The 27,010-nt window shown below is 41.3% G+C and overlaps 2 protein-coding genes across 10 annotated transcripts; both read left to right on the top strand.

Moving 5' to 3' along the window:
- On the top strand, positions 1-26,301 carry LOC131620259 (GLABROUS1 enhancer-binding protein-like). Of its 9 annotated transcripts, none has more exons than XM_058891259.1 (7): positions 1-1,906; positions 2,025-2,800; positions 2,897-3,058; positions 3,166-3,271; positions 25,589-25,719; positions 25,812-25,895; positions 25,981-26,301. In XM_058891259.1, exon 1 carries the CDS (start codon positions 67-69, stop codon positions 1,084-1,086), a length of 1,020 nt encoding a protein of 339 aa, XP_058747242.1. In that variant the 5' UTR covers positions 1-66; the 3' UTR covers positions 1,087-1,906; positions 2,025-2,800; positions 2,897-3,058; positions 3,166-3,271; positions 25,589-25,719; positions 25,812-25,895; positions 25,981-26,301. The 9 variants fall into 9 exon arrangements, with proteins under 9 accessions (XP_058747242.1, XP_058747241.1, XP_058747244.1 ...); XM_058891258.1 differs by having other exon boundaries at positions 2,025-2,554; positions 2,681-2,800; positions 25,812-26,301; XM_058891261.1 differs by having other exon boundaries at positions 2,025-2,554; positions 2,732-2,800; positions 25,812-26,301.
- Positions 1,106-6,164, top strand: LOC131616853 (DNA gyrase subunit B, mitochondrial-like). Its single transcript, XM_058888310.1, has 7 exons — positions 1,106-1,118; positions 2,025-2,192; positions 3,030-3,058; positions 3,166-3,271; positions 4,527-4,657; positions 5,872-6,003; positions 6,096-6,164. The coding sequence occupies exons 1-7, from the start codon at positions 1,106-1,108 to the stop codon at positions 6,162-6,164; spliced, it is 648 nt and encodes a 215-aa protein (XP_058744293.1).
- Positions 26,302-27,010: the final 709 nt, after the last annotated feature.

Consider the following 27,010-nt stretch of genomic DNA (forward strand, 5'->3'; position numbering starts at 1 on the left):
ATAGGATTGTACTCAACACTCTAACCACTCCTCACTTCAGAAACGTAACCTTCTGAAACTTTTCCAATGGCAAAAACAAAACAACTTCTGTCACCACTCCTTGAAGAACCACTCTCCGCTTCTTCCTCCGAGGAAGATTCATCGGAAGATATTCTTCCGAAGAAGAAGCTGATACTTCAATCCAAAAACCCTCCACCTCTTGCTTCCAAAAACCCTAAACCACCATCATCTTCTGAATCCGAATCTTGGTCAGAGTCTGAATCCGAAACCGATTCTGATTCGGAACCGGAACCCACTCCACCTGTAAAACCACTTGCATCGCCGTTGAAGATTCTAACCACTCCTTCACCGGCTAAAGCTGGAACCAAGCGTGCTATTGAGTTTCAAACCACTGGAACCAAGCGTGCGGCTGATAACAACGGCACTGACTCTGACTCTTCTAAACGTTTGAAGAAGAAAGAAAACAAAACCGAACGTCGTGGTTCCAATGACGAGAAGGAAGCGGCGAGAGACTCTGTCAAAAAGGTGTCGGCTCAGAGACTCTTCAGCGAGGAAGACGAACTCGCCATTCTGAAAGGTCTAGCTGATTTCATTTCAACTAAAAATGATCCTTTGGAAAACACACAAGCATTTTACAATTTTGTGAAGAACTCTATTCGAGCTGACGCAAACAAGCGTCAACTTAGGCGTAAGGTTCTTGCTCTGAAGAAAAAGTTTGAAAGAAATGATGAAAATTTCACCAAAGAACATGATCAGAAAGCTTTTGAACTTTTCAAGAAGATTGGGTTTAAAAAACAGAGAACACCGAAAAAGGGCTTGGGTTCGGATTCTCTTTCTGCAAAGAACGAAGGTGCTGTGAAAAATGTTAAAAACAGTTTGGCTTTTAAGGAAATGTCTAAGTTTGGTAATTGTTTCGGGTTGTCTTTGGATGCTATGGAAAAGGGAATGGAATTGATGGGAGAATCAAAAAATGCTATGTTAGAAGAAAAATGGAAGAAGGTTCAGATTGTTGAGATGAAGTTGCTTATGACTCGAGCGGGGCTGGTTAAAGAACAAGCTAGCATGATACTGGAGTCATTAGTTTGACTTTGGATGCATATAAGACATGGAACTTTTTGGTATAGTTTTTTTTGCAGGGTTTTAAAACCTTGGGTGTTTTAGTTAATCTAAGTAATTGGTTCATCTTTTTGATGCTGTCATTTGATCTTTCATGTTTTGAACATGTGTATTGAGAATGTTTTGAACCTCATTTTAGAATATTTTGTATCTGTCTTATTGACAGTATTTCTGATGTATCTGTCTTAGTGACAGTATTTCTAATATATATATATATATATATATATATATATATATATATATATATATATTATTGAAGTTTATATCTTGCCTATAGACTCAAAGCAGTTGCTCAAATCTGACATTGTGCTGGTTGATCTGATTCGTGTCGGTTCTATTTTCTGTCATTCTGACATTGTGCTGCGGGAGTGTTCTTTCCATGCAGGCGAGGTTCGGAGCGACTGCTGTATCGACTGAGACCGGCTTTGAAATTTGGTATTTATCAGTCAGTTTAGATTGTGTCTTGTGCTGCAGCCCAATAAATGTTTGAGGATTCATATTTTGACATATGGTTTGAATAAATGTTAAAATCAAACTATTGTGAGTTGGACCGTATGATAAGGGAGCATAGTGTGTACTTGTATTCATTATGGAAGGTTGAATACATTGCTCCTCATAGGATTAGAAATTCTACTACTGGGAAATGCTATTTGTGACTCCCTTCACCTTTCTGAACTTCTACTACTGTTTCGATATATTGCTCCTCATAGGATTAGAAATTGGAGCAACTCCATTCATTAGTATTTTCAGAGATATTCTCAGTGACACGAAAACAATAGACGAACAAATGGTACAATTCTTGCTCTTGCTTAGATTTTTTTACAATGTTGATTACATTTTATCATAATTAAGTTCACTTTTGTGTTCTTGTCTAATATTTATTTTCTTTTAATTGTTACTCATTATAGATGAAAGTCATAAGGAGAATAACTGCGGTGATGAGATTAGTTCGCCTGAGGCTGACGAAAGCAGACTGCCGTTGGAGTTAGCAATTGTAGGACGCCATAATGTTGGTAAATCAACCTTACCGAATACTTTGTTGCAAGAAGACCGGGTTCTTGTGGGTCCTGAAGCTGGTACGTTTTGGTTTTGGACTTCTGGTAGTGTTGTTAGAGTTGGAAAGTGACAATTGCTTTATTGGTGTAGGTTCTCCATAATGTATTGCTTTGTTTGTATTGGATTAGTATGCTTCTGTTGAGCCTTGGTCAAAATACATGGATATGTCTGTTAGATATTGTGATGTATATTTAGAGATTATAATGACAACACTTGTGAAGAAAATAATCACTTTTCTCTTTTACAAATTTGAAGATCATAATTTACCATTTTTACAATTTAAGAAGAACTAGAGAAAATTGTTGTGGTGAATCTTCTACAAAATAGATCCATCATCTCTCTAATCGGAAATGTTCAGCAATCACCGTTAATTTTGGAGAAGGTTTTGTATTATTCTCTTATTTGAATTTAATTCACATTCTTCATTTTTAGATTAAATTGCTTTTCGTAGCATCATAATATTTTAGTTGGTCACATAAGAAAACCACTGATTAATGTTCTCTTACAGGCATTTTGTATTCTTCAATGACTTGGTGTTACTGTTCAAATCATCTCTCAGGTACATGCATTTTGTGTTCTTCAATGACTTGGTGTTACTGTTCAAATCATCTCTCAGGGTGCATGTAAGGTATGTATCCACTTAATCAACTCTACATTATGTCTCTCAATATTTTATTCACTCTTTTGTTGGAGCCGTAGGATTGATGTGCATAATCGATTTCAGTATTTCTGCATCAGCGAGATTATTGATGGCATGAAGGATGCCAAGACATTTGTGCTTAGCAACATTTGATAAGTAGGTGATTTGGAGCTAGATATGATATGAAAGTAGCACCTAAACACGATTCTTGATGCAGTCGTCTCTAAAGCTTTTAATGCTTTCAAGGTATTTACAAGTGTGACTTTTAGATCCTATTGATCCTGATAAGTATTAGGCTTTTTTTCTTATATAATTTAATCAAAAAATTTATCTCTTGAAATTTATCTTATTAGGCAGCTAAAAGAGCAAGGGAGTTGGTGATATCCAATAGTGTATTGAGATCTTCATCTCTTCCCCGGAAAATCACTGATTGTTCATCATCAAATTCTGAAAATTGTGGTATGCTTCTGTTTTACAGATTTGTGTTTGCTTTTTTGAAAGAAATTTATTTCAATTAAAGTTGTGCTGACACTTTTTTTTATTTAGATTAATGCGAAAATAGTTATTCATCTCATCTACATTTGTATAACTGTGCTCTACGTTTATGCAAACTTCACACATGTTATCATGTAGAGCTAGGAGGTGTCTTCCAGCATAGTTGTTTCATGTCAAATGAGCTGAGAGATACTTCTAGAATTACCATTTGTTACCTTTACATCACAGTGGCAGGAAATTTAGAATTACTTTGTGAGTGAAGTTTTCACATTTCGTTTTGGCTTTAACTTTTCCACACATTTTTATAATTGCTTGTATTTTTTGTTAAGTGACTCATGGAGCAGTTAATTGTAAGAGTCTATATATTTATCAGATCGTGTATGTTGCAGTCCATTCTCCCATTGAGGGGTAAGATTCTGAATATTGAAAAGAGGGGTGAAGCGGCAATGTACAAAAATGAAGAGATCCAAAATTTAATCCTTGGTCTCGGTCTCGGAGTGAAGGTTAAAATCATTCTGAATATCTAAAAACATGTTAACTAAGTTATTGGTTATATTTAGTGTAAATACTAACTAAAACAACTATATTGAAATTGAAATACAATCCTTCTATTATTAATTATTTAAGTCAAAATGTGTTTTTTTGGTTCAGGGAGAGTATTTTAAAAAGGATGCACTTCCATATCATAAGATTATTATTATTTTAACTGATACTGATGTAGATGGTACTCACATCCGTACTCTGCTACTGACATTTTTCTATAGATATGAGGTAATTATAAAGGCATAGGCGTGAAATAAGTTCCTACATGGAACAGTAAAACAAGTTGGTTCCCTTGAGAATATTAGATCAAAATGATGAAGGTTACATATATGTTGGAAGTGTTCCGCCACTTTACAAGGTTTGTCTTGAATTTTTGTTACACCGAGTGTTTATCATATTGGATGTGGTCTAGCTAACTTCCTGGTGTTTTTACTGAAATAGTCAGGTTGTAAGGGAAAAATAAGTGCACTATTTTTATGATGAAGCCGATCTCAAAAAACTCAAGAGTTCATTCCTTTCTAATGCATCATATAACATGCAAAGGTTCAAAGGTACGATAAATAGTTAGTTTGTTTGTATGTTTCTCGCAGTAAAACTATTTGTAGACTTGTATATTTGATAATGTTTATATTATTCTTTACATAACATTATGCTGTTGTATGTCTTATAAATCAAGGGCTGGGAGAGATGATGCCTTTGCAACTATGGCAGACAACCATGGATCCAGAACAGCAGTTGTTGAACAAGTTGACGGCTGAGGATGCAGCTGAAGCAAATATTGTTTTTTCATCCCTTATGGGTGCTCGGGTAATGCGCACAAGACAGTTAATGATCACAAGTCAGCTTATTTGTCATTATTCCAGTGCCATAATCTGAATGTTTTATTTAATTTATATTAGGTGGATGTTCGGAAGGAGCTGATATGAAATGCCGCAAACATGATTGATCTTGATTAGTTAGATATTTGATGATGATGCTACATGGTATGGAAGAAACAAAATTTTTCCTTCTTATTAACAACCATACACTACATCTTAGTCAAGCACAGATTACTCTATATGTTCGCGGAAGATAGAAAGTCTTTCTTAATTGAAGCCTGGTGTGCCTGTTATTTTTTGAAGCATTTTTCAATGGCTAGAGTGGAGTGGTCATTTGCACTTGCTGGGAAAGTTTTTAGAGCCGTGGTTGAAATCTAATTTGATTTCTACAAATATGACAAAAGTGTGCATTTTTCTGATATGACATTGTGCTAAGTTTTGTGTAATCTTATTAATACACTTTGAGATGTTACATTACACTCTTCAAAAAGTTAAAAGCTACTGAACTGTATTTGATTGTGCCATGTTAGAAGGTTAAGTTATAGTGTAATCAATCAAATTAACTTCCATAATTTGGACTGCATTCTGCAACTTTAGTAGGGGATAGTTGTCTTTTTTTTCTTTCTTAATGTAGTGTATGTAGTTGTCTTTTTTCTTTCGGTATGTTTCTCCGTGTAGTTCTTAATCATGTTCTATGGCATATGAGATGAGACAAAAAAACCATGAATTGCGAGTTTTCTTCCTATTGGCATTGAGATTTTTCTACATTTTATAGGTACTTACTATTTTTCCTTCATAGGCTTGATTAGTCTTTTGTAAATATAAGATATAGAATAATGTTTAATACAAGATAGAATAATGTGTATCTTTATTCTTTTAATATATATTATTATATGGCAGATTAAACATGTTATATATTTATTATCTACTTAATTTTGTTATAGTTTATATTTAATATATAGTTAAATAAAGAGTGTAATTTGGGTGGTAAATGATTTTTCTGCCTAACAATGATTTCACGACGAATGGTAAACAATTGTCTACAACATGTTAACTTATGATGACTTGTGGTGAAGATTGAATATTTTATACAATAGTCACAAACAAGTTTGGAAGGACTGTTTTTTTATTATCTTATAATTTTAATTTAGTGGAAGGACTGTATATTTGATAATGTTTATATTATTCTTTACATAACATCAGGGGCTGGGAGAGATGATGCCTTTGCAACTATGGCAGACAACCACGGATCCAGAACAGCAGTTGTTGAACAAGTTGACGGCTGAGGATGCAGATGAAGCAAATATTGTTTTTTCATCTCTTATGGGTGCTCAGGTAATGCGCACAAGATAGTTAATGATCACAAGTCAGCTTATTTGTCATTATTCCAGTGCCATAATCTGAATGTTTTATTTAATTTATATTAGGTGGATGTTCGGAAGGAGCTGATACGAAATGCCGCAAACATGATTGATCTTGATCAGTTAGATATTTGATGATGATGCTACATGGTATGGAAGAAACAAATATTTTCCTTCTTATTAACAACCATACACTACATCTTAGTCAAGCACAAATTACTCTATATGTTCGCGGAAGATAGAAGGTCTTTCTTAATTGAAGCCTGGCGTGCCTGTTATTTTTTAAAGCATTTTTTACTGGCTAGAGCGGAGTGGTCATTTGCACTTGCTGGGAAAGTTTTTGGAGGCTTGGTTGAAATCTAATTTGATTTCTACAAATATATGACAAAAGTGTGCATTTTTCTGATCTCACATTGTGCTAAGTTTTATGTAATCTTATTAATACACTTTGAGATGTTACATTACACTCTTCAAAAGTTAACAGCTACTGAACTGTATTTGATTGTGCCATGTTAGAAGGTTAAGTTATAGTGTAATCAATAAAATTAACTTCAATAATTTGGACTGCATTCTGCAACTTTAGTAGGGGATAGTTGTCTTTTTTTTCTTTCTTAATGTAGTGTATGTAGTTGTAATTGTCTTTTTTCTTTCGGTATGTTTCTCCGTATAGTTCTTAATCATGTTCTATGGCATATGAGATGAGACAAAAAAACCATGAATTTCGAGTTTTCTTCCTATTGGCATTGAGATTTTTCTACATTTTATAGGTACTTACTATTTTTTCTTCATAGGCTTGATTAGTCTTTTGTAAATACAAGATATAGAATAATGTGTAAATACAAGATAGAATAATGTGTATCTTTATTCTTTTAATATATATTATTATATGGCAGATTAAACATGTTATATATTTATTATCTACTTAATTTTGTTATAGTTTATGATCGTACCGGATCAGAAGAATCGTCGTAGGCTGCTCGGACTGGATCTTCTAGGAAGGAGGAGGAGGGGGGGTGTACCTGCAAGGTACTCCAATGCCAAAGTAAGTTGACGAGCAAAGGAGCGCAAGTACTAGCTAAGAGTGAGTAAGAATTGAATACCTGACCCTCTAGTTAAAGAGGGTATATATAGCCCCCAGCGCTGGGCCATGATCTCGCTATTGGGTTGGATTCCCAAGCCCAACTAGGAGACTGCCAGGTTTCCTGAGCGGAAATATCGGAGGTGCGTGTACGCCCTCTGTCCTGGTTAACCGCTCCGAAGTCCAAGGGAAGACGCGGTCTTTTAGGAGCCACGTGGGATCCGAGTTATTCGGAGGATTGGATATGAAGGACCCCTGCGCGGAGCAGGGTCCTCGGCAAGGATGACGTCCGGGGGAGAGTTAACGCCGAGCGAGGTCGTTTGTTCCGGGTAGGGTGTTAGTGCCGAGCAAGGCGTGTCGGGAAGGCCATGAACTATTCATGGGCCTCTGAGGCTTATTGGGCCGAAAGCGGTGTTGGGCCTAGCCTTGGCCCAGTCCAGAACAGGAGCCCCCCAAGTCGGAGTTTTCTGGTTAAGAAGCTGTGACTTTGCTTCTACGCTCGGACCCCAATTCTCGTGGTTGCTCGGTGGATCGGTCCTCGTTACGTGTATGCGCTCGGAGGAAAATCCAGTGGTGGGCGAAACGTCGCGCGTGGGAACCACGCGCTGACGTGGCATAGGCAATGATGGCCTAGGGTATAGGAGGCGGCGCCTGTCAGGAGAGGTGACGCTTCGCCTTCCGAGCCATTTTCCTATAAAAGGGGGCGAATTCTCTCATAAGGAAGTTTTCCTTTCTCTGTTTATTTGCTCGGCTTCGATCAAGGGTTCTTCGAAGAATAATTTCCCAGCTCGTTCATCATATCAAGATCGTTGCTCAGCGAAGGATTCTCCCCGGCCATCCACATCATGTCTGCAAGTAAGTTTGTTTTAGCCTGTCGTCGCTTTAATATTTTGCATAGGATTTGTGTTTCGCTTTCGAGGTCTTCGCCATCATCATCCTCCCCGGGTTATCTAAGCGATTCCCGGGGTCAGCGTGGGTTGGCGGGCCGGAGTATGTTGGCGTTAAGCTGCTTAAGATAAGCTTTCCCGTTGTTGTGTCATCTGTGAGTCCTCGGCTGACGAGCGTTGTTCCTCGATGGGGGTTTGGCCGGGGGCTCTGCTGCTCCTGCTCTACCCTTTCGCTTGCCTTGCGGTGGAAGGGTGGATTTGATAGACTATCGAATTCACTTCTCCCTTCTGCGTGCAGGTGAATCAGATTCGAGTGCTACCTCAAGAACCGGCTCGGACACCGACTCGACGACCAGTGATTCCGACAGCTCGACGGCAACTAGTTCCGACGTCGAAATTATTGATGAAGATGGCACTCCCTCGGCCGAAGGCGCTCACACGGGATCCCCTGGTTCGAATGCCGAGGGAGGGGTTTCCCCTATGCCGTTATTCAGTTATGAACATACCGTTGCGCCCGATTGGATAGCCGAGGAGGCTCTGTCCGTTGTTTCTCGGTACACCGCGTCTCTAGATGGGGCGTTTACAGAAATTGAGGTCCTGGGGGAAGGAGATCCGCCCAATTATCAAATAGGTTGCCCGTCTCCGGATGAACGCATATGCTCTCGGTTTGCCGGGGACGGATTTGCGATGTACGATTACGTGTTTAGGGAGCTCGGCTTCCGATTACCTTTCTCTGATTTTCAGGTTTCAGTTATGGCGTTTCTATCTCTGGCGCCGTCCCAAATTCATCCGAATGCCTTTGCTTTTATGCGGGCATTCGAGATTGTTTGTGATTATTTGGGTATAGGTGCAACGTCTGCGTTGTTCGGAAGATGTTTTCGTGTTCAACGGCAGGCGTCAAACGGGCGGTACAGCTGGGTTTCGTTCAGGAACGCCGAGCGTAAACTCTTCGGAATGTATACTGATTCCGTGAAGGGTTTTAAGGATCGATACTTCGTTGTCCGCCCTCTAAGTCCAACGGCCTACTCTTCGGTGTCGGATATGGTGGCCGAGCGGGATGCCGAGGGGGAGATAGTGAGGGATGAACATGGGCAGGAAGTAAAGGAGTTCTGCACGACGTTTCCGTTTTTCTGGTGGAAGGGTCATTTTGCGTCTCCTCCGAAATACTACGCTTGGGAGGACAATGATCTGGATGATCAAGACCGGGAGTCATACTCGGTCCTCTGCAAATACGTAGATAGCTTTACCCTGTCTCGTTGGGTGACGAGGAATGGAGATCCCATACTGAACGAGGACGGGGTGCCGATCACGGAGCAGCGGCCTATTAATACCAAGGCTTTGCTAGCTTGTCGGACTCCGGAGGAGATCCGGACGTTGTTAGGTTGTGTCCATTCACCTTGCTTTGTGATCTCCGCCCGGTATTTTGCTAACTTGTTTTTCTTTTCTTTGCAGATGCTATGCCGGAGAAGGAGGATACTATCCTGAAACAGGCTTTGGATGCGAGGAAGAATCAGAAGAAGAAGAACCAGGGAACCGGAGCTGGAGAGAACTCAGGCTCGGCAGGCTCTCCTCACAAGATTCATGTCGACGAGAGGTTACCCAAGAGACCTCGTTCTTTCGAGGGGGGACGTCCAGATCAGTCGAACCTAGGTCCCGGGCGCGCCTTCGTGTTGCCTTCTTGCTACAAGGATGGAGACTATTTCGAGAAGTTCCCCTTGGCTACCTCACCGGATGAAGCTCGTCGGATCAGTGATATGGACCCCCCGTCCCTTCAGAAACAGTTGGCGTGCGACAGTGCCGCCGTGGTGAGGGTCTTGGAGATGGCCCAAGTGTTGGCCAGTGGAGGTTCGGGCTCGACCGAGGCCCTGAAGGAGGCCGAGGCGGCTAAGAAGGTGGCCGAGGACAAGGTGAAGGCTATGGAGGTCGAGCGCAAGGAGTTGAGGAAGAAGGTCGACGCGGCCCTGAAGCAGAAAGACGCGGAGGTTGCGGCTGAGAAGAAGAAGCTGGCTGACCTTCGACTTAAATGGGCTCCCTCGGCTGACGAGTCGCCGGATGTGGCAGCTCTAAAGTCTAGGGCTGAGTTTGCGGAGAAGATAGAAAGCCTGAAGATAAGCCTAGCCGACATGGCCGACGTCGGTTTCGAGCGTGCTCTTAGCCAGCTGAGGCTTCTGAACCCTGGTTTGAAGGAGGATAATGTCGGGCTCTCTTCGAGGATCGTGGATGGCGTGTTGGTGCCCGAGTCCCCGGGGAGCGAAGAGTAGAAAGTTTAGTTCCGGGCCTGCGTGTCCGTTTTTCTCGGCCTGCGTGCCATTCTTTTTGTTGGGCTATGCCCGGATAATTTTTGGAGCCTGCGTGCCCGGCAATGATTGTAACTTTTGACATCGCCGGCCAAGTTGGTCGGCAATTTTAATGTCTTACAATTCTGCTTGCTTATATCTGTTTGTTTTCACTTTCGGCGTTATCATTGTACGCTTGTTATTTTTGATAACTTTCCTGCCGTGCTTGCATGACGAGGTATTTCCTCTATACTTAGAGTATTTTGCGATTGTTCTAGGTAACTGATGACTTATGCTCGGACATACCGGAGAATCACCAGTATACTTGTGATATTATTTGTTTTGTGGGCTATGCTCGACCTAGATTGATTGCCCGGGCGTGTTGAGTACGGGCCGGGTGCGCAGAGCAGGTATGCGCTTTTAGCGAGCGCGAGACCGCGGTTGCGGCCAAGCGTTCGCGGCGTGAACGATCCCATCGCGAGCTGGGGTTCTGCCATGCAGGTACTTCCACGGGGGGTCTAGGTGTAGAATCCGCCGAGGGGTCGGTCCATCTATCCGACGAGAGGAATCGGTCGTTGCTGTCGTGGAATACTCACGTCCGTACCGACGACGTGGATCCGTGCCCGTCCGTTACCTGAGTTAGGGTTAGAGGCCGGGCGTTTTAGCTTATGTTTAACTGTAATAACGTCTGAGTTTTTCAGCATTCCAGGGTCGAGCAAGTTTTTCACCGAGAAGATTCTCGAGGTAGTAGGCGCCGTTCTCGGTTTTATCATAAACTCGGTACGGGCCTTCCCAGTTTGGGGCTAGCTTGCCTTCGCGCGAGTCTTTCATGTTTCTGCGAAGTACTAGGGCGCCGATTTCAAATTCGCGCTTTATAACTTTGGCGTTATGGCGAAGAGCTATTTGCTGTTTTAGTTTAGCTTCTCGGAGGGCTGACCCTGCTCGGATCTCTTCTACCATATCGAGTTCTTCCCTCATGGCCTCGTCGTTAAGTTCTTCCTCGAGGGGGAATTCGGTGCGCCGAGAAGGCTCTCGGATTTCTACGGGAATTACGGCTTCGGTGCCGTAGGTTAGTCGAAAAGGAGTCTCGCCTGTGCTCGAATGGGGTGTCGTCCTATACGCCCAGAGTACACTGTGTAGTTCCTCGACCCAGGCTTTTTTGGCTTCGCCGAGTCTTCTCTTTAATCCTCGGAGGATGACTCGGTTGGCTGCCTCGGCCTGCCCGTTCGTCTGAGGGTGCTCGACTGAGGTGAAGTGTTGCTTCGTGCCAAGCTTGGCCACAAACTCTTGGAATTTTTTGTCAGTGAACTGGGTGCCATTGTCGGTGATTATGGCCTGAGGGACTCCGAACCGGGCGAGTATGTTTCGTTTGTAGAAACGGAGCACGTTTTGAGATGTGATCTTGGCAAGCGCCTCGGCTTCTATCCATTTCGTGAAGTAATCGACGGCGACCACGAGATATTTATTTTGGTACGAGCCGACGGGGAACGGTCCGAGGAGGTCCATTCCCCAGGTGGAAAAAGGCCAAGGGGAGGAGAGGGATTTAAGCTCGTTGGGGGGAGCTAGGTGCATGTCGGCATGCCGCTGACATCTGTCGCATTTCTGAACATGCTCCTTGGCGTCCTGCTGCATAGTCGGCCAATAATAGCCGGCTCTGAGGGCTTTCCTCGCCAGAGATCGGCCGCCGAGATGCTGGCCGTTAATCCCTTCGTGAAGCTCTTGCAGTACTTCCGTTGCCTGTGAGTCGTCGATGCATTTCAGAAGGGGAATGGAGAAGCCGCGCCGATAGAGTTTATTTTCGATGACTGTGTACGAGCAGGCTCTCCTTTTAATGGCTGAAGCTTCCTTTGGATCATCGGGGAGCTCGTCGTTCATGAGGTAATTGTATACCGGAGTCATCCAGCAATGGTCGTCTCCGATGGCAAACACTTGTATGGCCTGCGCGTTTTTGCCTACGCTCGGGTCGGACAAGATTTCTTGTATCACCGATTTGTTCCCTCCCTTCTTTCTCGTGCTTGCGAGCTTGGATAAGAGGTCGGCCCTCGAGTTGTGTTCCCGAGGGATATGCGCGACGTCTGCCTTTGCGAATCCTTTCATTTTTTCTTTGACGAGAGATAGATACTCGGCTAGTGTGTCGTTTTTGGCCTGGTAATCGCCGCTAACTTGCGACGCGACCAGTTGTGAATCGGTATAAATCACGACTTCCCGAGCGCCTACGTCCTTGGCAAGGCGTAGGCCTGCTAGGAGGGCTTCGTACTCGGCCTGGTTGTTCGATGTGGTGAAGGAGAGGACTAAGGATACTTCGATGACGAGCCCCTCGTCGTTCTCCAAGATGATACCGGCTCCGTTGCCCGCGTGGCTTGAGGCGCCATCAACGTAGATGGTCCACTTATTCTCGGTGGGTGTTGGGGAGTTGGAGATCGTCGTCATCTCGGCCACGAAGTCGGCGAGTGCTTGGGCTTTTAGCGCTTTCCTGCCCTCGTATTGTATGTCGAACTCGGACAGTTCGAGGGACCATCTCAGCATTCTCCCGGCCATGTCTGGTCGGCTGAGAAGTTGCTTGATCGGTTGGTCTGTCCGGACGATGATAGTGTGGGCGAGGAAGTAGTACCTCAGTCTTCTGGCGGCCGTTATCAGGGCCAGCGCGATTTTTTCTATTTGTTGATAGCGGACCTCGGGTCCTTGTAGGGCTTTGCTAGTGAAGTATACTGGCTTCTGCCCGTCTTCCGTTTCTCGGATCAGGGCCGCGCTGGCCGCCTCGCCAGAAACGGCCAAGTAGAGATAGAGAACCTCGTTGCTGTCTGGTCGGGATAGCACCGGGGGTTTGGAGAGCACTTGTTTGAGGTGGGATAATGCTTGTTCGCATTCCTCGGACCATTCGAAAGTCGCTTCCTTCCGAAGAAGCTTAAAGAATGGAAGTGCATGCTGGGCGGATTTCGCGACGAAGCGGGATAATGCTGTGAGCATTCCGTTTAGTACCTGGATGGATTTTTTGTTGGTGGGAGTAGGGAGGTCTGAGACTGCTCGGCATTTATCAGGGTTGGCTTCTATTCCTCGTTCTGTTAAGTAGAAGCCGAGGAATTTGCCTGCCCGCACTCCGAAGGTGCACTTCTCTGGATTGAAGCGCATCCTGCAGGACCTGGCCTGCTCGAAGACCCGCTCGAGATGTAGCGTGTGGTCGGAGTCTTCTCGAGATTTGACGATCATGTCGTCCATATACACCTCGAGCGTGTCGCCGATTTCACCTCGGAAGACCTTGTTCATCATCCGCTGGTAAGTGGCTCCGGCGTTTTTGAGTCCGAAGGGCATTACGTTGTAGTAATAATTGCCCGATTCGGTCATGAAAGCCGTACGTTGCTTGTCGCATTTCGCCATGGGAATCTGGTTGTAACCAGAATAAGCGTCCATGAAGGACAACAGTTTATAGCCGGCCGAGTTGTCGACCAGTCTATCAATATTAGGTAAAGGGTAGGCGTCCTTTGGACATGCCCGGTTAACATCAGTATAATCAACGCACATTCTCCATTTTCCATTAGATTTTTTAACAAGTACAACATTTGAGAGCCAAGTTGAATACTTGGCCTCGGAAATAAAATTTGCCTCTAGGAGGTCTTTTACAGCTTTCTCGGGAGACTGCCGACGCCTACGTTGTACTACGGCCTTGGCGGTTGGATTGATGGAGAGGTGGTGACAGGCGACCTCAGGGTCGAGTCCGGGCATCTCTGCGGCGCTCCAGGCGAACAGGTCGGCATTGGCTCGAAGGCAGGCTACGAGTTGCTTCTTCGGAAGGTCAGGGATGCCTTTGCCGATCTTCACTGCTCTGTCGGGGTTGTCTCCCAGGGGGATCAGCTCGAAATCTCCGTCGGGAACAGGTCGGACGGGATTCGATTGTGTTTCCTCCCCGGTCTTCAGTTCTTCTTGTGTGAACCTTCCATCGAGGTCGACTGAACTGACGTTGGCCGTTGGAACCTGATCTTCCCGAGGGTGCTTGTCTTCGGCTCTTGGTTTTTTGTTGGAGCTGGTCGGAGGAGCGATCAGCTCTAGTCCTTTGACGGATGCATCGAAGATCCTTCTCGCAGCTTCAATGTCGGCGTTGATGGTGGCCACTTTCCCTGTCCTCGTGTAGAACTTCATCTTCAGATGGACCGTGGAGGGCACGGCGGTTAGCTCGGCCAGAGTTGGCGTCCGATGATGCAGTTGTACAATGTTTTGCAGTCGATTACCAGAAACCTGGTTTTGACTTGTCTGGACGCTTCCCCTTCCCCGAAGGTGACAATCAACTCGACGTAGCCCCATGGTTTGGTGGTGGCTCCGTTAAAACCTTGGAGGTCGGAACCCACATAGGGAGTGAGGTGCGAGTCGTCCAGCTGAAGTGTTTGGAAGAGGTGGGAGTACATAATGTCGACTGAACTGCCTTCATCTACCAGGACCCGTCGCACATCGAAGTTTGCCATTCTGGCTCGGACGAGAAGGGGAATGGTGGCATTTGGAGCTCCGCCGGGCAGTTCTTCGAGGTAGAAAGTGATTGGCTCTGACTTTCCTCGGAATTTCCGAAGAGTAGGGCCGAGATCTGCATTGGCGCTGAGTAGCTCGTCGAACTTTCTCTTGACTGAACTGACAGTGAGAGAGCCGGGGTCCCCGCCGTTGGAGATGACCATAACGGTGGGGAAATGTTCCCAGGTGCTGAGGGCGGTCGTCACGCCGAGCGAAGGGATGAAGTCTTCCGGTCGGGTTACGGACAGTGCGACTTGAAGTGGTCTGCTGTCTGGTGAGTTCCCCTCGTCAGAGTTTCGAGGGACGCCTCTTCTGGGGGGTTCTCCCTTCTTGGTGTACCTTGCCAGGTGGCCCTCTTTGATCAGGGTCTCTATGGCATCTTTGAGGTTTATGCATTCGTCAGTCATATGCCCGTGGCTTTTGTGGTACTTGCAGTACTTGGACTTGTCCGTCCCCGGTCTTGTAGGATTTGACTTCGGGGGCCTGATGTTGGATTTCTTGAACTCGGCGTTCTGGCAGTCGGACAGGATTTTCTCCCGGGAGGTGTTCAAAGGAGTGTAGTCGTTGAAACGCCCTGCTGGTCCTCGCCGTTCTTTGACATCTCGGGCCCGGTCGTCCCTTCTTTTGTCTTGTCCTCGGCGTGACCCCGAGTCTTCGAGGTTTGAGCTGCGAGCGGCACCACTGCCCCTCGGGGCTCTGATTGCGGCTGCCTCGCCTTCCTCAAAATCGATGAATACCTTTGCTTTGCTGAGGAGGTCATTTATCGAGTGTACCTTCTCAATCTTAATAGCTTTCTTGAAGTCACTGCCGGGGAGAAGTCCTCGTTCCAAGATGTACCTCTTCATGTAGTCTTCTGTCTGCACTTGGACGGCCTCCTTGTTGAATCTTTCAAGGTAATCTCGAAGAGGCTCGTTGGGTCCTTGAACTACGGCCTCGAGATTGGCTTCCGATTTCGGTTGCCGTCGGGAGGCTGTGAAGTGGCTCAAGAAGAGTTCTTTGAGCTCGGTCCACGAATGGATGGAGTTCGAAGGGAGGTTCCTGTACCAATTCATCGCTCCCTTCCTGAGGGTGGTCGGAAAAATGCGGCACTTGATCGAGCCTCTGACGACGTGATAGTCCATGACCGCTTCGATGCTCCGGATATGGTCGTCGGGGTCAGTGGTTCCGTCGTATTGGTCCAATACTGGCGGTTTTTCCATCCCCCGAGGGAGGCGGGCTCTCCGGATACTGGCGGACAAGGGGCTGCGGAAGTCCTCCTCGTCGCTCGGTCCTGGTGAATTGTAGTGCCTGTTTCGTCGGGGATCCTCTTGGTTGTTACCCGTCGTAGCTATGGAGGGGCCCCGACGGCCCTGTTCGGGGGAGGGGCTTCTTTGTTCAGCGGTTTCAGGTTTCTGGTTCTTCCTGTTCTTTCTGTGTGGAGAACGGGAACGAGTCCTCCGGCGGCGATGTCTTCTCGGGGGAGACCTTGAAGAGGACGGGGAACGCCGACGGTATCTTCTCGGCGGTGAGCGCGAGGAGGAATAGGAGCGTGACCTGTAGCGCCTCCGTGGGGAAGGGCGACGTCGCCGCTGTCTTTCCAGTTCGTGAATTCGGTCATCCTGAATTCTGAGGAGGCTGTTGGTCAATTGTATTTCTTTGAGCAAGCGGACGGTAATGGGGTCAGTGCCTTCGGGAATGTTGAGCGGCTCCTCTTCTTCTCCATGACGGGCTCTCCGCCTCTCGGAGGTGTGGGTGAATGAGGAAGCATGTTGCCCGTCACGAGGGTCGGTTTCATTCACATTCTGGGCATGTTCCGGCACGTTGGTCGTTCGGATCGGCTCGCCGTTCTGAACGTGCCCTTCTGGAGGAACATGGTCAACATTCTGGACCTGTTGTAGGACCTGCAACAGCTGGGTGTCCTGGGTTTCATGCCCGGACCTTTGTCGCCGACGATTCCCCCGGCGATGATTAGCTAGCTCGCGGGAGGATTCCTCGATCAGCTCTTGAAGGAGGAAAGGGTCAGCGCTTGGGATGTTGTTGTTGTCAGCCATGACGATTGGAGATGATTAGCTTTGATCTTTGTTCTTTAAAGATGGGGAAGCAAGTTTCCCACAGACGGCGCCACTGATCGTACCGGATCAGAAGAATCGTCGTAGGCTGCTCGGACTGGATCTTCTAGGAAGGAGGAGGAGGGGGGGTGTACCTGCAAGGTACTCCAATGCCAAAGTAAGTTGACGAGCAAAGGAGCGCAAGTACTAGCTAAGAGTGAGTAAGAATTGAATACCTGACCCTCTAGTTAAAGAGGGTATATATAGCCCCCAGCGCTGGGCCATGATCTCGCTATTGGGTTGGATTCCCAAGCCCAACTAGGAGACTGCCAGGTTTCCTGAGCGGAAATATCGGAGGTGCGTGTACGCCCTCTGTCCTGGTTAACCGCTCCGAAGTCCAAGGGAAGACGCGGTCTTTTAGGAGCCACGTGGGATCCGAGTTATTCGGAGGATTGGATATGAAGGACCCCTGCGCGGAGCAGGGTCCTCGGCAAGGATGACGTCCGGGGGAGAGTTAACGCCGAGCGAGGTCGTTTGTTCCGGGTAGGGTGTTAGTGCCGAGCAAGGCGTGTCGGGAAGGCCATGAACTATTCATGGGCCTCTGAGGCTTATTGGGCCGAAAGCGGTGTTGGGCCTAGCCTTGGCCCAGTCCAGAACAGTTTATATTTAATATATAGTTAAATAAAGAGTGTAATTTGGGTGGTAAATGATTTTTCTGTCTAACAATGTTAACTTATGATGACTTGGGGTGAAGATTGAATATTTTATACAATAGTCACAAACAAGTTTGGAAGGACTGTTTTTTTATTATCTTATAATTTTAATTTAGTGGGAGGTTGGAGTAGATAGAGACGAGTAAAATATATATGAGTTTGGTTTCGCTAAACATAGCACTATTAAATTTGTTATTACGTCTTTGTTTTCAAACTTTCTTCACTTTTATATGTTTTTCTAACTTACTATTTTAATATCCCTCCGATATTTCATTTATAAGTTATACTACAATTTTTGATCACATATAATAATTCTACTACATTTTTTATTATTACTATTTATAAACCTTTTTTTATAAACATTTTTTTATTTCTCTTATTTAATTTTTATTATTTAGATTTTTTCTAACTTCAAATTATCTATAACAATTATTCGACCCACTTCGGAAAAAATGGATACTTTGGATCATGAACTAACTTAAACAAAATCCTTAATTTCACTTAAGTATCAAATAATTAGTATTGTATTTAATTCATCTAGCTATAATTTGATTTCTTTTTCATAACTCTTGGTAAGTTTTTATTTTTCTTTCTTTTTCATCAATCCAATTTGTCTTATTATTATTATTATTATTATTATTATTATTATTATTATTATTATTATTATTATTATTATTATTATTATTATATATAATATATAATTTATAATATATATTTCAATTTAAATTTTTTCTTTTTTATTTATGAGACTTTTTTCTTAATTCAATTCTACAAATCTTTTATTTTCCTACATTTTAATATTTGTTTGGAAAATGCGCGTCACACACAGTACTCGTGCAAACGCACAGGTATTTCAATTAATTTATTTATTTTTTACTCAATTCAATTTTTATACTTCTACTACTGTTTCGATATATTGCTCCTCATAGGATTAGAAATTGGAGCAACTCCATTCATTAGTATTTTCAGAGATATTCTCAGTGACACGAAAACAATAGACGAACAAACGGTACAATTCTTGCTCTTGCTTAGATTTTTTTACAATGTTGATTACATTTTATCATAATTAAGTTCACTTTTGTGTTCTTGTCTAATATTTATTTTCTTTTTATTCTGCTTTTAATTGTTACTCATTATAGATGAAAGTCATAAGGAGAATAACTGCGGTGATGAGATTAGTTCGCCTGAGGCTGACGAAAGCAGACTGCCGTTGGAGTTAGCAACTGTAGGACGCCCTAATGTTGGTAAATCAACCTTACCGAATACTTTGTTGCAAGAAGACCGGGTTCTTGTGGGTCCTGAAGCTGGTACGTTTTGGTTTTGGACTTCTGGTAGTGTTCTTAGAGTTGGAAAGTGACAATTGCTTTATTGGTGTAGGTTCTCCATAATGTATTGCTTTGTTTGTATTGGATTAGTATGCTTCTGTTGAGCCTTGGTCAAAATACATGGATATGTCTGTTAGATATTGTGATGTATATTTAGAGATTATATTGACAACACTTGTGAAGAAAATAATCACTTTTTTCTTTTACAAATTTGAAGATCATAATTTGCCATTTTTACAATTTAAGAAGAACTAGAGAAAATTGTTGTGGTGAATCTTCTACAAAATAGATCCATCATCTCTCTAATCTGAAATGTTCAGCAATCACCGTTAATTTTGGAGAAGGTTTTGTATTATTCTCTTATTTGAATTTAATTCACATTCTTCATTTTTAGATTAAATTGCTTTTCGTAGCATCATAATATTTTAGTTGGTCACATAAGAAAACCACTGATTAATGTTCTCTTACAGGCATTTTGTGTTCTTCAATGACTTGGTGTTACTGTTCAAATCATCTCTCAGGTACATGCATTTTGTGTTCTTCAATGACTTGGTGTTACTGTTCAAATCATCTCTCAGGGTGCATGTAAGGTATGTATCCACTTAATCAACTCTACATTATGTCTCTCAATATTTTATTCACTCTTTTGTTGGAGCCGTAGGATTGATGTGCATAATCGATTTCAGTATTTCTGCATCAGCGAGATTATTGATGGCATGAAGGATGCCAAGACATTTGTGCCTAGCAACATTTGATAAGTAGGTGATTTGGAGCTAGATATGATATGAAAGTAGCACCTAAACACGATTCTTGATGCAGTCGTCTCTAAAGCTTTTAATGCTTTCAAGGTATTTACAAGTGTGACTTTTAGATCCTATTGATCCTGATAAGTATTAGGCTTTTTTTCTTATATAATTTAATCAAAAAATTTATCTCTTGAAATTTATCTTATTAGGCAGCTAAAAGAGCAAGGGAGTTGGTGATATCCAAGAGTGTATTGAGATCTTCATCTCTTCCCCGGAAAATCGCTGATTGTTCATCATCAAATTCTGAAAACCGTGGTATGCTTTTGTTTTACAGGTTTGTGTTTGCTTTTTTGAAAGAAATTTATTTCAATTAAAGTTGTGCTGACACTTTTTTTTTTATTTAGATTAATGCGAAAATAGTTATTCATCTCATCTACATTTGTATAACTGTGCTCTACGTTTATGCAAACTTCACACATGTTATCGTGTAGAGCTAGGAGGTGTCTTCCAGAATAGTTGTTTCATGTCAAATGAGCTGAGAGATACTTCTATAATTACCATTTGTTACCTTTACATCACTGATCAGTGCATTTTGATGCACATTCTTCTACGGTTGTACTTATACATTTCCATGGTTTACTTGTCTTATTTTTGTATTTTATAATGTTTTTATATTTTAAATTATTTTTATTGTTATTTGATTTTCGTATTTATTTTTCAGCTTTAGCAGTCTGCACGGAAACGATCATAACTGGAGTTCCGGGAGTCCGATTGAGGCGTTCCAATAATCGCCGGAAAGCTAAGAGAAATAGCTACAACTTTTATGTTGGAGTCAAAGTCAGAATCGGAACCTATATTTCTCAGAATTGCGTTTGAAGCTGCAGCACTATTTTATTTTCAGTTTTTGGGTCGTTTAGTAGTGGGCCTGGTTTTGTCATTCGACCCAGTTGGGTCATAAACATTTTTTGGCTGATTCCTAATAGGTCTAGCAGTCGTGCTACTGTTTATCACGTTTTACTATTCACAATTTTGTTTCCACTCTTTTGCTCTGTACGGTAATGGAGAACTAAACCTCGAGGATCAATTCACTGTAATCAGATGCCGCTTTGAGGTTCTTTTATAATTTTCCATTAATCTGTTCCTTTGAATTCAATCTATAATTACAATTGCTTGCTTAATTTAATTGTTTTTATATGATAGAATTATTTAATTTGATTGTTGTCTGTTCTTGAATCAATTTCGTGATTAGTGTAGCTTTTGCATTGTCGCGTTCGATCATATTGTGTTTGCTTAATTCACAATAGCTTATAATCCGTTTGCTTTATCCAGAATTCAGGGACAAACTTCGTATAATTGCTATTGCGCTTGTCAGTAGTTTTTGTAGTCGAATAGGATCAGACCCGTTTAGGGAATTGGAATTTTATAGGGATCAATGATAAGTCGGAAGTTGATACAGTGGGTTGATTCGTTTCAGCTTATTCAGATAATCACTTTTTTATAATAACTTATTTTCTGCATTTTTATAATTGAACACGAAACAACCCCCCTTAATTCGAATTCCATTCGGTTAGTAACAACTAAGAATCCTTGTGAGACGATATTCGAGTCACTTGTCGCTATCTACAGTTTTATTCAAAATAACTCGTTTTTGATCCGCGCGCGACAGCGGATCAAATTGGCGCCGTTGCCGGGGATTCTTATTGTTATTAACTGAATTTAGAGTCTTAGGTTTAGTGTTCGTGCGTTTAGGCCATAGGTTCCTTGCGGTTTCCGCCATAACGCCTTTTTGAGTCAAAAAATCGGTTTTTGGGTAAATTGAGTCCGATCGATAATCTGTTTTTGCCTACTGGGAGCAGAAAAATTGTGTAATCAATACTCCCTTACTCTAAAAGAGTAAGGGAATTCGACCCCAAATCGCCAAATTCATCGTTTTTCTATTTTTAATGAATTTTTTACTGTTTTCATAGAGTCGAAAAAATCCAAAAAAATTTCCAAAATTCTTATTTGTCTTAATTAGATTAAATGTTGTGTTTTTATATTTTTATGAATTTATTTTAATCATTTTTCTTCTTTCTATTTGCTTCTGCCTGTTCGGGACATAGTTGGTATTTCTGTGTTTGTTGATAATATGGCTGAACAAAGAACTTTGACACAGTTGGCTGTCAATAATATGAACTATAATGGTTTATGTATTGACTATCCTGCGGCTGATGCACCTTTTGAATTGGAATATGGTTTAACACATTTGTTGCCTAGGTTTAACAGTTTTGCAGGTGAGGATCCGCATAAGCATCTGAAGGAATTTCAGGTTGTGTGCTTTGCACCTTCCGAACCTTCACTAGAGGATATTGTCAAACAAATGGCTGCAAATAATCTTCAGTATCAACAACAAATAGATTCTACTCTCCAAAATTTGCAAACACAAATTGGACAGCTTGCCACTTTGATAAATGCCATGCAGCAAACTCAAGGATCAAACCAACAACCCTTGGAAGAGCATTCTGTTTTTCAAATAGAGTTTCCTTCTGAAACTGTTGATGATACTTGTACTGATTTGTTTGCAGATGATTTTCCATTATTGTCTGGTTTTGGTGATGTTTACTCTTGTGATGTTTGCACTGACACTAAAATTTGCTCTGTTTGTGCTGAAATTGAGCTTGCCTTGCAAAATGATATTCTTACTGCAGATGAGGTTGCAAATGAAGTTGTTCATATAGATGAAGCTCTCGACACCCCGGCTGCCCGAAACAAATCATCCATCGAACAACCACATTCCCAAGAGTTGAAGCAACTTCCTGAAAATTTGAGATACGCTTATTTAGAGAGCAATAAAAAACTCCCGGTTGTAATTTCTTCTAACCTTGATTTTGATCAAGAAAATAAGCTATTGCAGGTTTTGAAGAATCATAAGAAGGTGATTGGGTGGACATTGGCCGACATTTCCGATATTAGCCCGTCCATGATTTTGCATAGGGTCTCAATTGAAGGGGAAGATGAAACAAAAATTGTGAGGCAGCCCCTCAATCTTTTGATCTTTGGTGTTGTGGAAAAGATCATGTGCCCATTCAATACTTTTATTTATCGAAGATTCTTCTTTGATCCTGAAATAAATGGCGAAGGCACTAATAAAAATTTCAAGTTCAATGGGCATTACCCAAAGCTACTCCATGAGATCCCCACTTTGGAAGAAGAAAGTGTAGAATATATCTCTTTGGGAAAGGCTGCTTATGTGATCACATATCCTCCTTGACTCCTCGGGTGTGTTCTTTCCTTTCTCTCACTCTTATTTTATATTTATGTTCTTTCATTGAGGACAATGTATGTCTTAAGTGTGGGGGAGAGAACCATTTATTTGTTTTGTTTTCTTTCAAATTTTTTGTTTTTTTTTTGTTTTCTTGTTTTGTTTTCAGTTTAAAAAATATATAAAAAAAAAAATGCATCGTTTTGAAAGTTTTAGGCTATAAACTGATTTGAGTCGAGTTTGCGGAGACTTGGGAAAAATTCACAAGATCGGTATCGTTTTAACACCGTAAGTCTCCTGCATATGGAAATTGATTTAAATTTTTTATTATGTTTTAGCCTTAAATTCTCATTCTCTGACAGCTTTTGAGTAGTTTATTTCAGCAGTCGGCACCATCTCTCACACACTTTACGCAGGGAAGCCGATGAATATAAGTGAATGTTCCGAAAAGAAAAAAAAGAAAAAAAGAAAAAGGTAATGCACCTTCTAAGTTTGGTGACCCTCACCCGATCACTTAACCTAACGGTTGCGGAACCTTCAAAAAAAAGTTAAAAATAAGACTCTTTGTTAGTTGGTTCAGAGGTTTCTGGTGCTGAACTTGGTAGGGAGGATTACGGTCCGATCCCCCGCAACTACAATTGAGTAAACAAAGGGTTATGCCACGTAAGTACCAGAACCCCGTGCAGAAAAGGATCAGAGTCACTAACCGGTCGTCTTGCTATAAGTGTGTGGAGATAACGGGCTTAATGTGATTGCGCCGGAATGAAAAAGAGCAAAAAGGATGAGTAAGTTAGGCTATGGTATAATAATATGATTTGAATTGGTTTGTGTATTTAGGAGGCTTATGTCTGCATATCTGTGGTTAGTGTTCTTACGATGTCCTTAGTGTGCAAGATTAGTACCTGTCGATGCAAACTTACCCGAAGAAGATTGGTAGCCTAGGATGAGTAACTGTTGATGTATTTCTGCTTTCTTTGTTTTGTTTTTCATTTTGCTCGGAGTGCAAAAGTTCAAGTGTGGGGGAATTTGATCAGTGCATTTTGATGCACATTCTTCTACGGTTATACTTATACATTTCCATGGTTTACTTGTCTTATTTTTGTATTTTATAATGTTTTTATATTTTAAATTATTTTTATTGTTATTTGATTTTCGTATTTATTTTTCAGCTTTAGCAGTCTGCACGGAAACGATCATAACTGGAGTTCCGGGAGTCCGATTGAGGCGTTCCAATAATCGCCGGAAAGCTAAGAGAAATAGCTACAACTTTTATGTTGGAGTCAAAGTCAGAATCGGAACCTATATTTCCCAGAATTGCGTTTGAAGCTGCAACACTATTTTATTTTCAGTTTTTGGGTCGTTTAGTAGTGGGCCTGGTTTTGTCATTCGACCCAGTTGGGTCATAAACATTTTTTGGCTGATTCCTAATAGGTCTAGCAGTCGTGCTACTGTTTATCACGTTTTACTATTCACAATTTTGTTTCCACTCTTTTGCTCTGTACGGTAATGGAGAACTAAACCTCGAGGATCAATTCACTGTAATCAGATGCCGCTTTGAGGTTCTTTTATAATTTTCCATTAATCTGTTCCTTTGAATTCAATCTATAATTACAATTGCTTGCTTAATTTAATTGTTTTTATATGATAGAATTCTTTAATTTGATTGTTATCTGTTCTTGAATCAATTTCTGATTAGTGTAGCTTTTGCATTGTCGCGTTCGATCATATTGTGTTTGCTTAATTCACAATAGCTTATAATCCGTTTGCTTTATCTGGAATTCAGGGACAAACTTCGTATAATTGCTATTGCGCTTGTCAGTAGTTTTTGTAGTCGAATAGGATCAGACCCGTTTAGGGAATTGGAATTTTATAGGGATCAATGATAAGTCGGAAGTTGATACAGTGGGTTGATTCGTTTCAGCTTATTCAGATAATCACTTTTTTATAATAACTTATTTTCTGCATTTTTATAATTGAACACGAAACAACCCCCCTTAATTCGAATTCCATTCGGTTAGTAACAACTAAGAATCCTTGTGAGACGATATTCGAGTCACTTGTCGCTATCTACAGTTTTATTCAAAATAACTCGTTTTTGATCCGCGCGCGACAGCGGATCAATCACAGTGGCAGGAAATTTAGAATTACTTTGTGAGTGAAGTTTTCACATTTCGTTTTGGCTTTAACTTCTCCACACATTTTTGTAATTGTTTGTATTTTTTGTTAAGTGACTCATGGAGCAGTTAATTGTAAGAGTCTATGTATTTATCAGATCGTGTATGTTGCAGTCCATTCTCCCATTGAGGGGTAAGATTCTGAATATTGAAAAGAGGGATGAAGCGGCAATGTACAAAAATGAAGAGATCCAAAATTTAATCCTTGGTCTCGGTCTCGGAGTGAAGGTTAAAATCATTCTGAATATCTAAAAACATGTTAACTAAGTTATTGGTTATATTTAGTGTAAATACTAACTAAAACAACTATATTGAAATTGAAATACAATCCTTCTATTATTAATTATTTAAGTCAAAATGTGTTTTTTTGGTTCAGGGAGAGTATTTTAAAAAGGATGCACTTCCATGTCATAAGATTATTATTTTAACTGATACTGATGTAGATGGTACTCACATCCGTACTCTGCTACTGACATTTTTCTATAGTTAGTTTGTTTGTATGTTTCTCGCAGTAGAACTATTTGTAGACCTTTATATTTGATAATGTTTATATTATTCTTTACATAACATTATGCTGTTGTATGTCTTATAAATCAAGGGCTGGGAGAGATGATGCCTTTGCAACTATGGCAGACAACCATGGATCCAGAACAGCAGTTGTTGAAGAAGTTGACGGCTGAGGATGCAGCTGAAGCAAATATTGTTTTTTCATCCCTTATGGGTGCTCGGGTAATGCGCACAAGACAGTTAATGATCACAAGTCAGCTTATTTGTCATTATTCCAGTGCCATAATCTGAATGTTTTATTTAATTTATATTAGGTGGATGTTCGGAAGGAGCTGATATGAAATGCTGCAAACATGATTGATCTTGATCAGTTAGATATTTGATGATGATGCTACATGGTATGGAAGAAACAAATTTTTTCCTTCTTATTAACAACCATACACTACATCTTAGTCAAGCACAAATTACTCTATATGTTCGCAGAAGATAGAAAGTCTTTCTTAATTGAAGCCTGGTGTGCCTGTTATTTTTTGAAGCATTTTTCACTGGCTAGAGTGGAGTGGTCATTTGCACTTGTTGGGAAAGTTTTTAGAGGCGTGGTTGAAATCTAATTTGATTTCTACAAATATGACAAAAGTGTGCATTTTTCTGATATGACATTGTGCTAAGTTTTGTGTAATCTTATTAATACACTTTGAGATGTTACATTACACTCTTCAAAAGTTATCAGCTACTGAACTGTATTTGATTGTGCCATGTTAGAAGGTTAAGTTATAGTGTAATCAATCAAATGAACTTCAATAATTTGGACTGCATTCTGCAATTTTAGTAGGGGATAGTTGTCTTTTTTTTTCTTTCTTAATGTAGTGTAGGTAGTTGTCTTTTTTCTTTCGGTATGTTTCTCCGTATAGTTCTTAATCATGTTCTCCGTATATTCTTTATAAACATTTTTTTATTTCTCTTATTTAATTTTTATTATTTATGAGACTTTTTTCTTAATTCAATTCTACAAATCTTTTATTTTCCTACATTTTAATGTTTGTTTGAAAAATGTGCGTCACACACCAGGATCCGTGCGAACGCACCGATATTCCAACTAGTTTATTTTTCATTATTCAATTCATTTTTTATACTTAAAAAAAGTATTTTTCATTATTCAATTCATTTTTTATACTTAAAAAAAAGTATTTATAGAATTGTTTACTATTTTAATATATTTAGAGATTATAATGATAACACTTATGAAGAAAATAATCACTTTTCTCTTTTGCAAAGATCATAATTTACCATTTTTACAATTTAAGAAAAAAAAATGCTGATATCATTTTTGCCATAAAACACACTCACATCATCTCGTGTTTTTTAAAATTCTTTTGAAGTGGTTGTGGGAGGTTTTGATTTCATGGATGATTTCACAATATTAGCAAAAAGAGCATTGAAAGAATAAGTATTAACATGTGTGAGATATTGGATCGAACTCTAGTATTGTCGAAGGGTAGCTTCTTGGTTCGAC

Source organism: Vicia villosa, linkage group LG7, assembly GCF_029867415.1.
Source record: "Vicia villosa cultivar HV-30 ecotype Madison, WI linkage group LG7, Vvil1.0, whole genome shotgun sequence".
NCBI classification, from domain to species: Eukaryota; Viridiplantae; Streptophyta; class Magnoliopsida; order Fabales; family Fabaceae; genus Vicia; species Vicia villosa.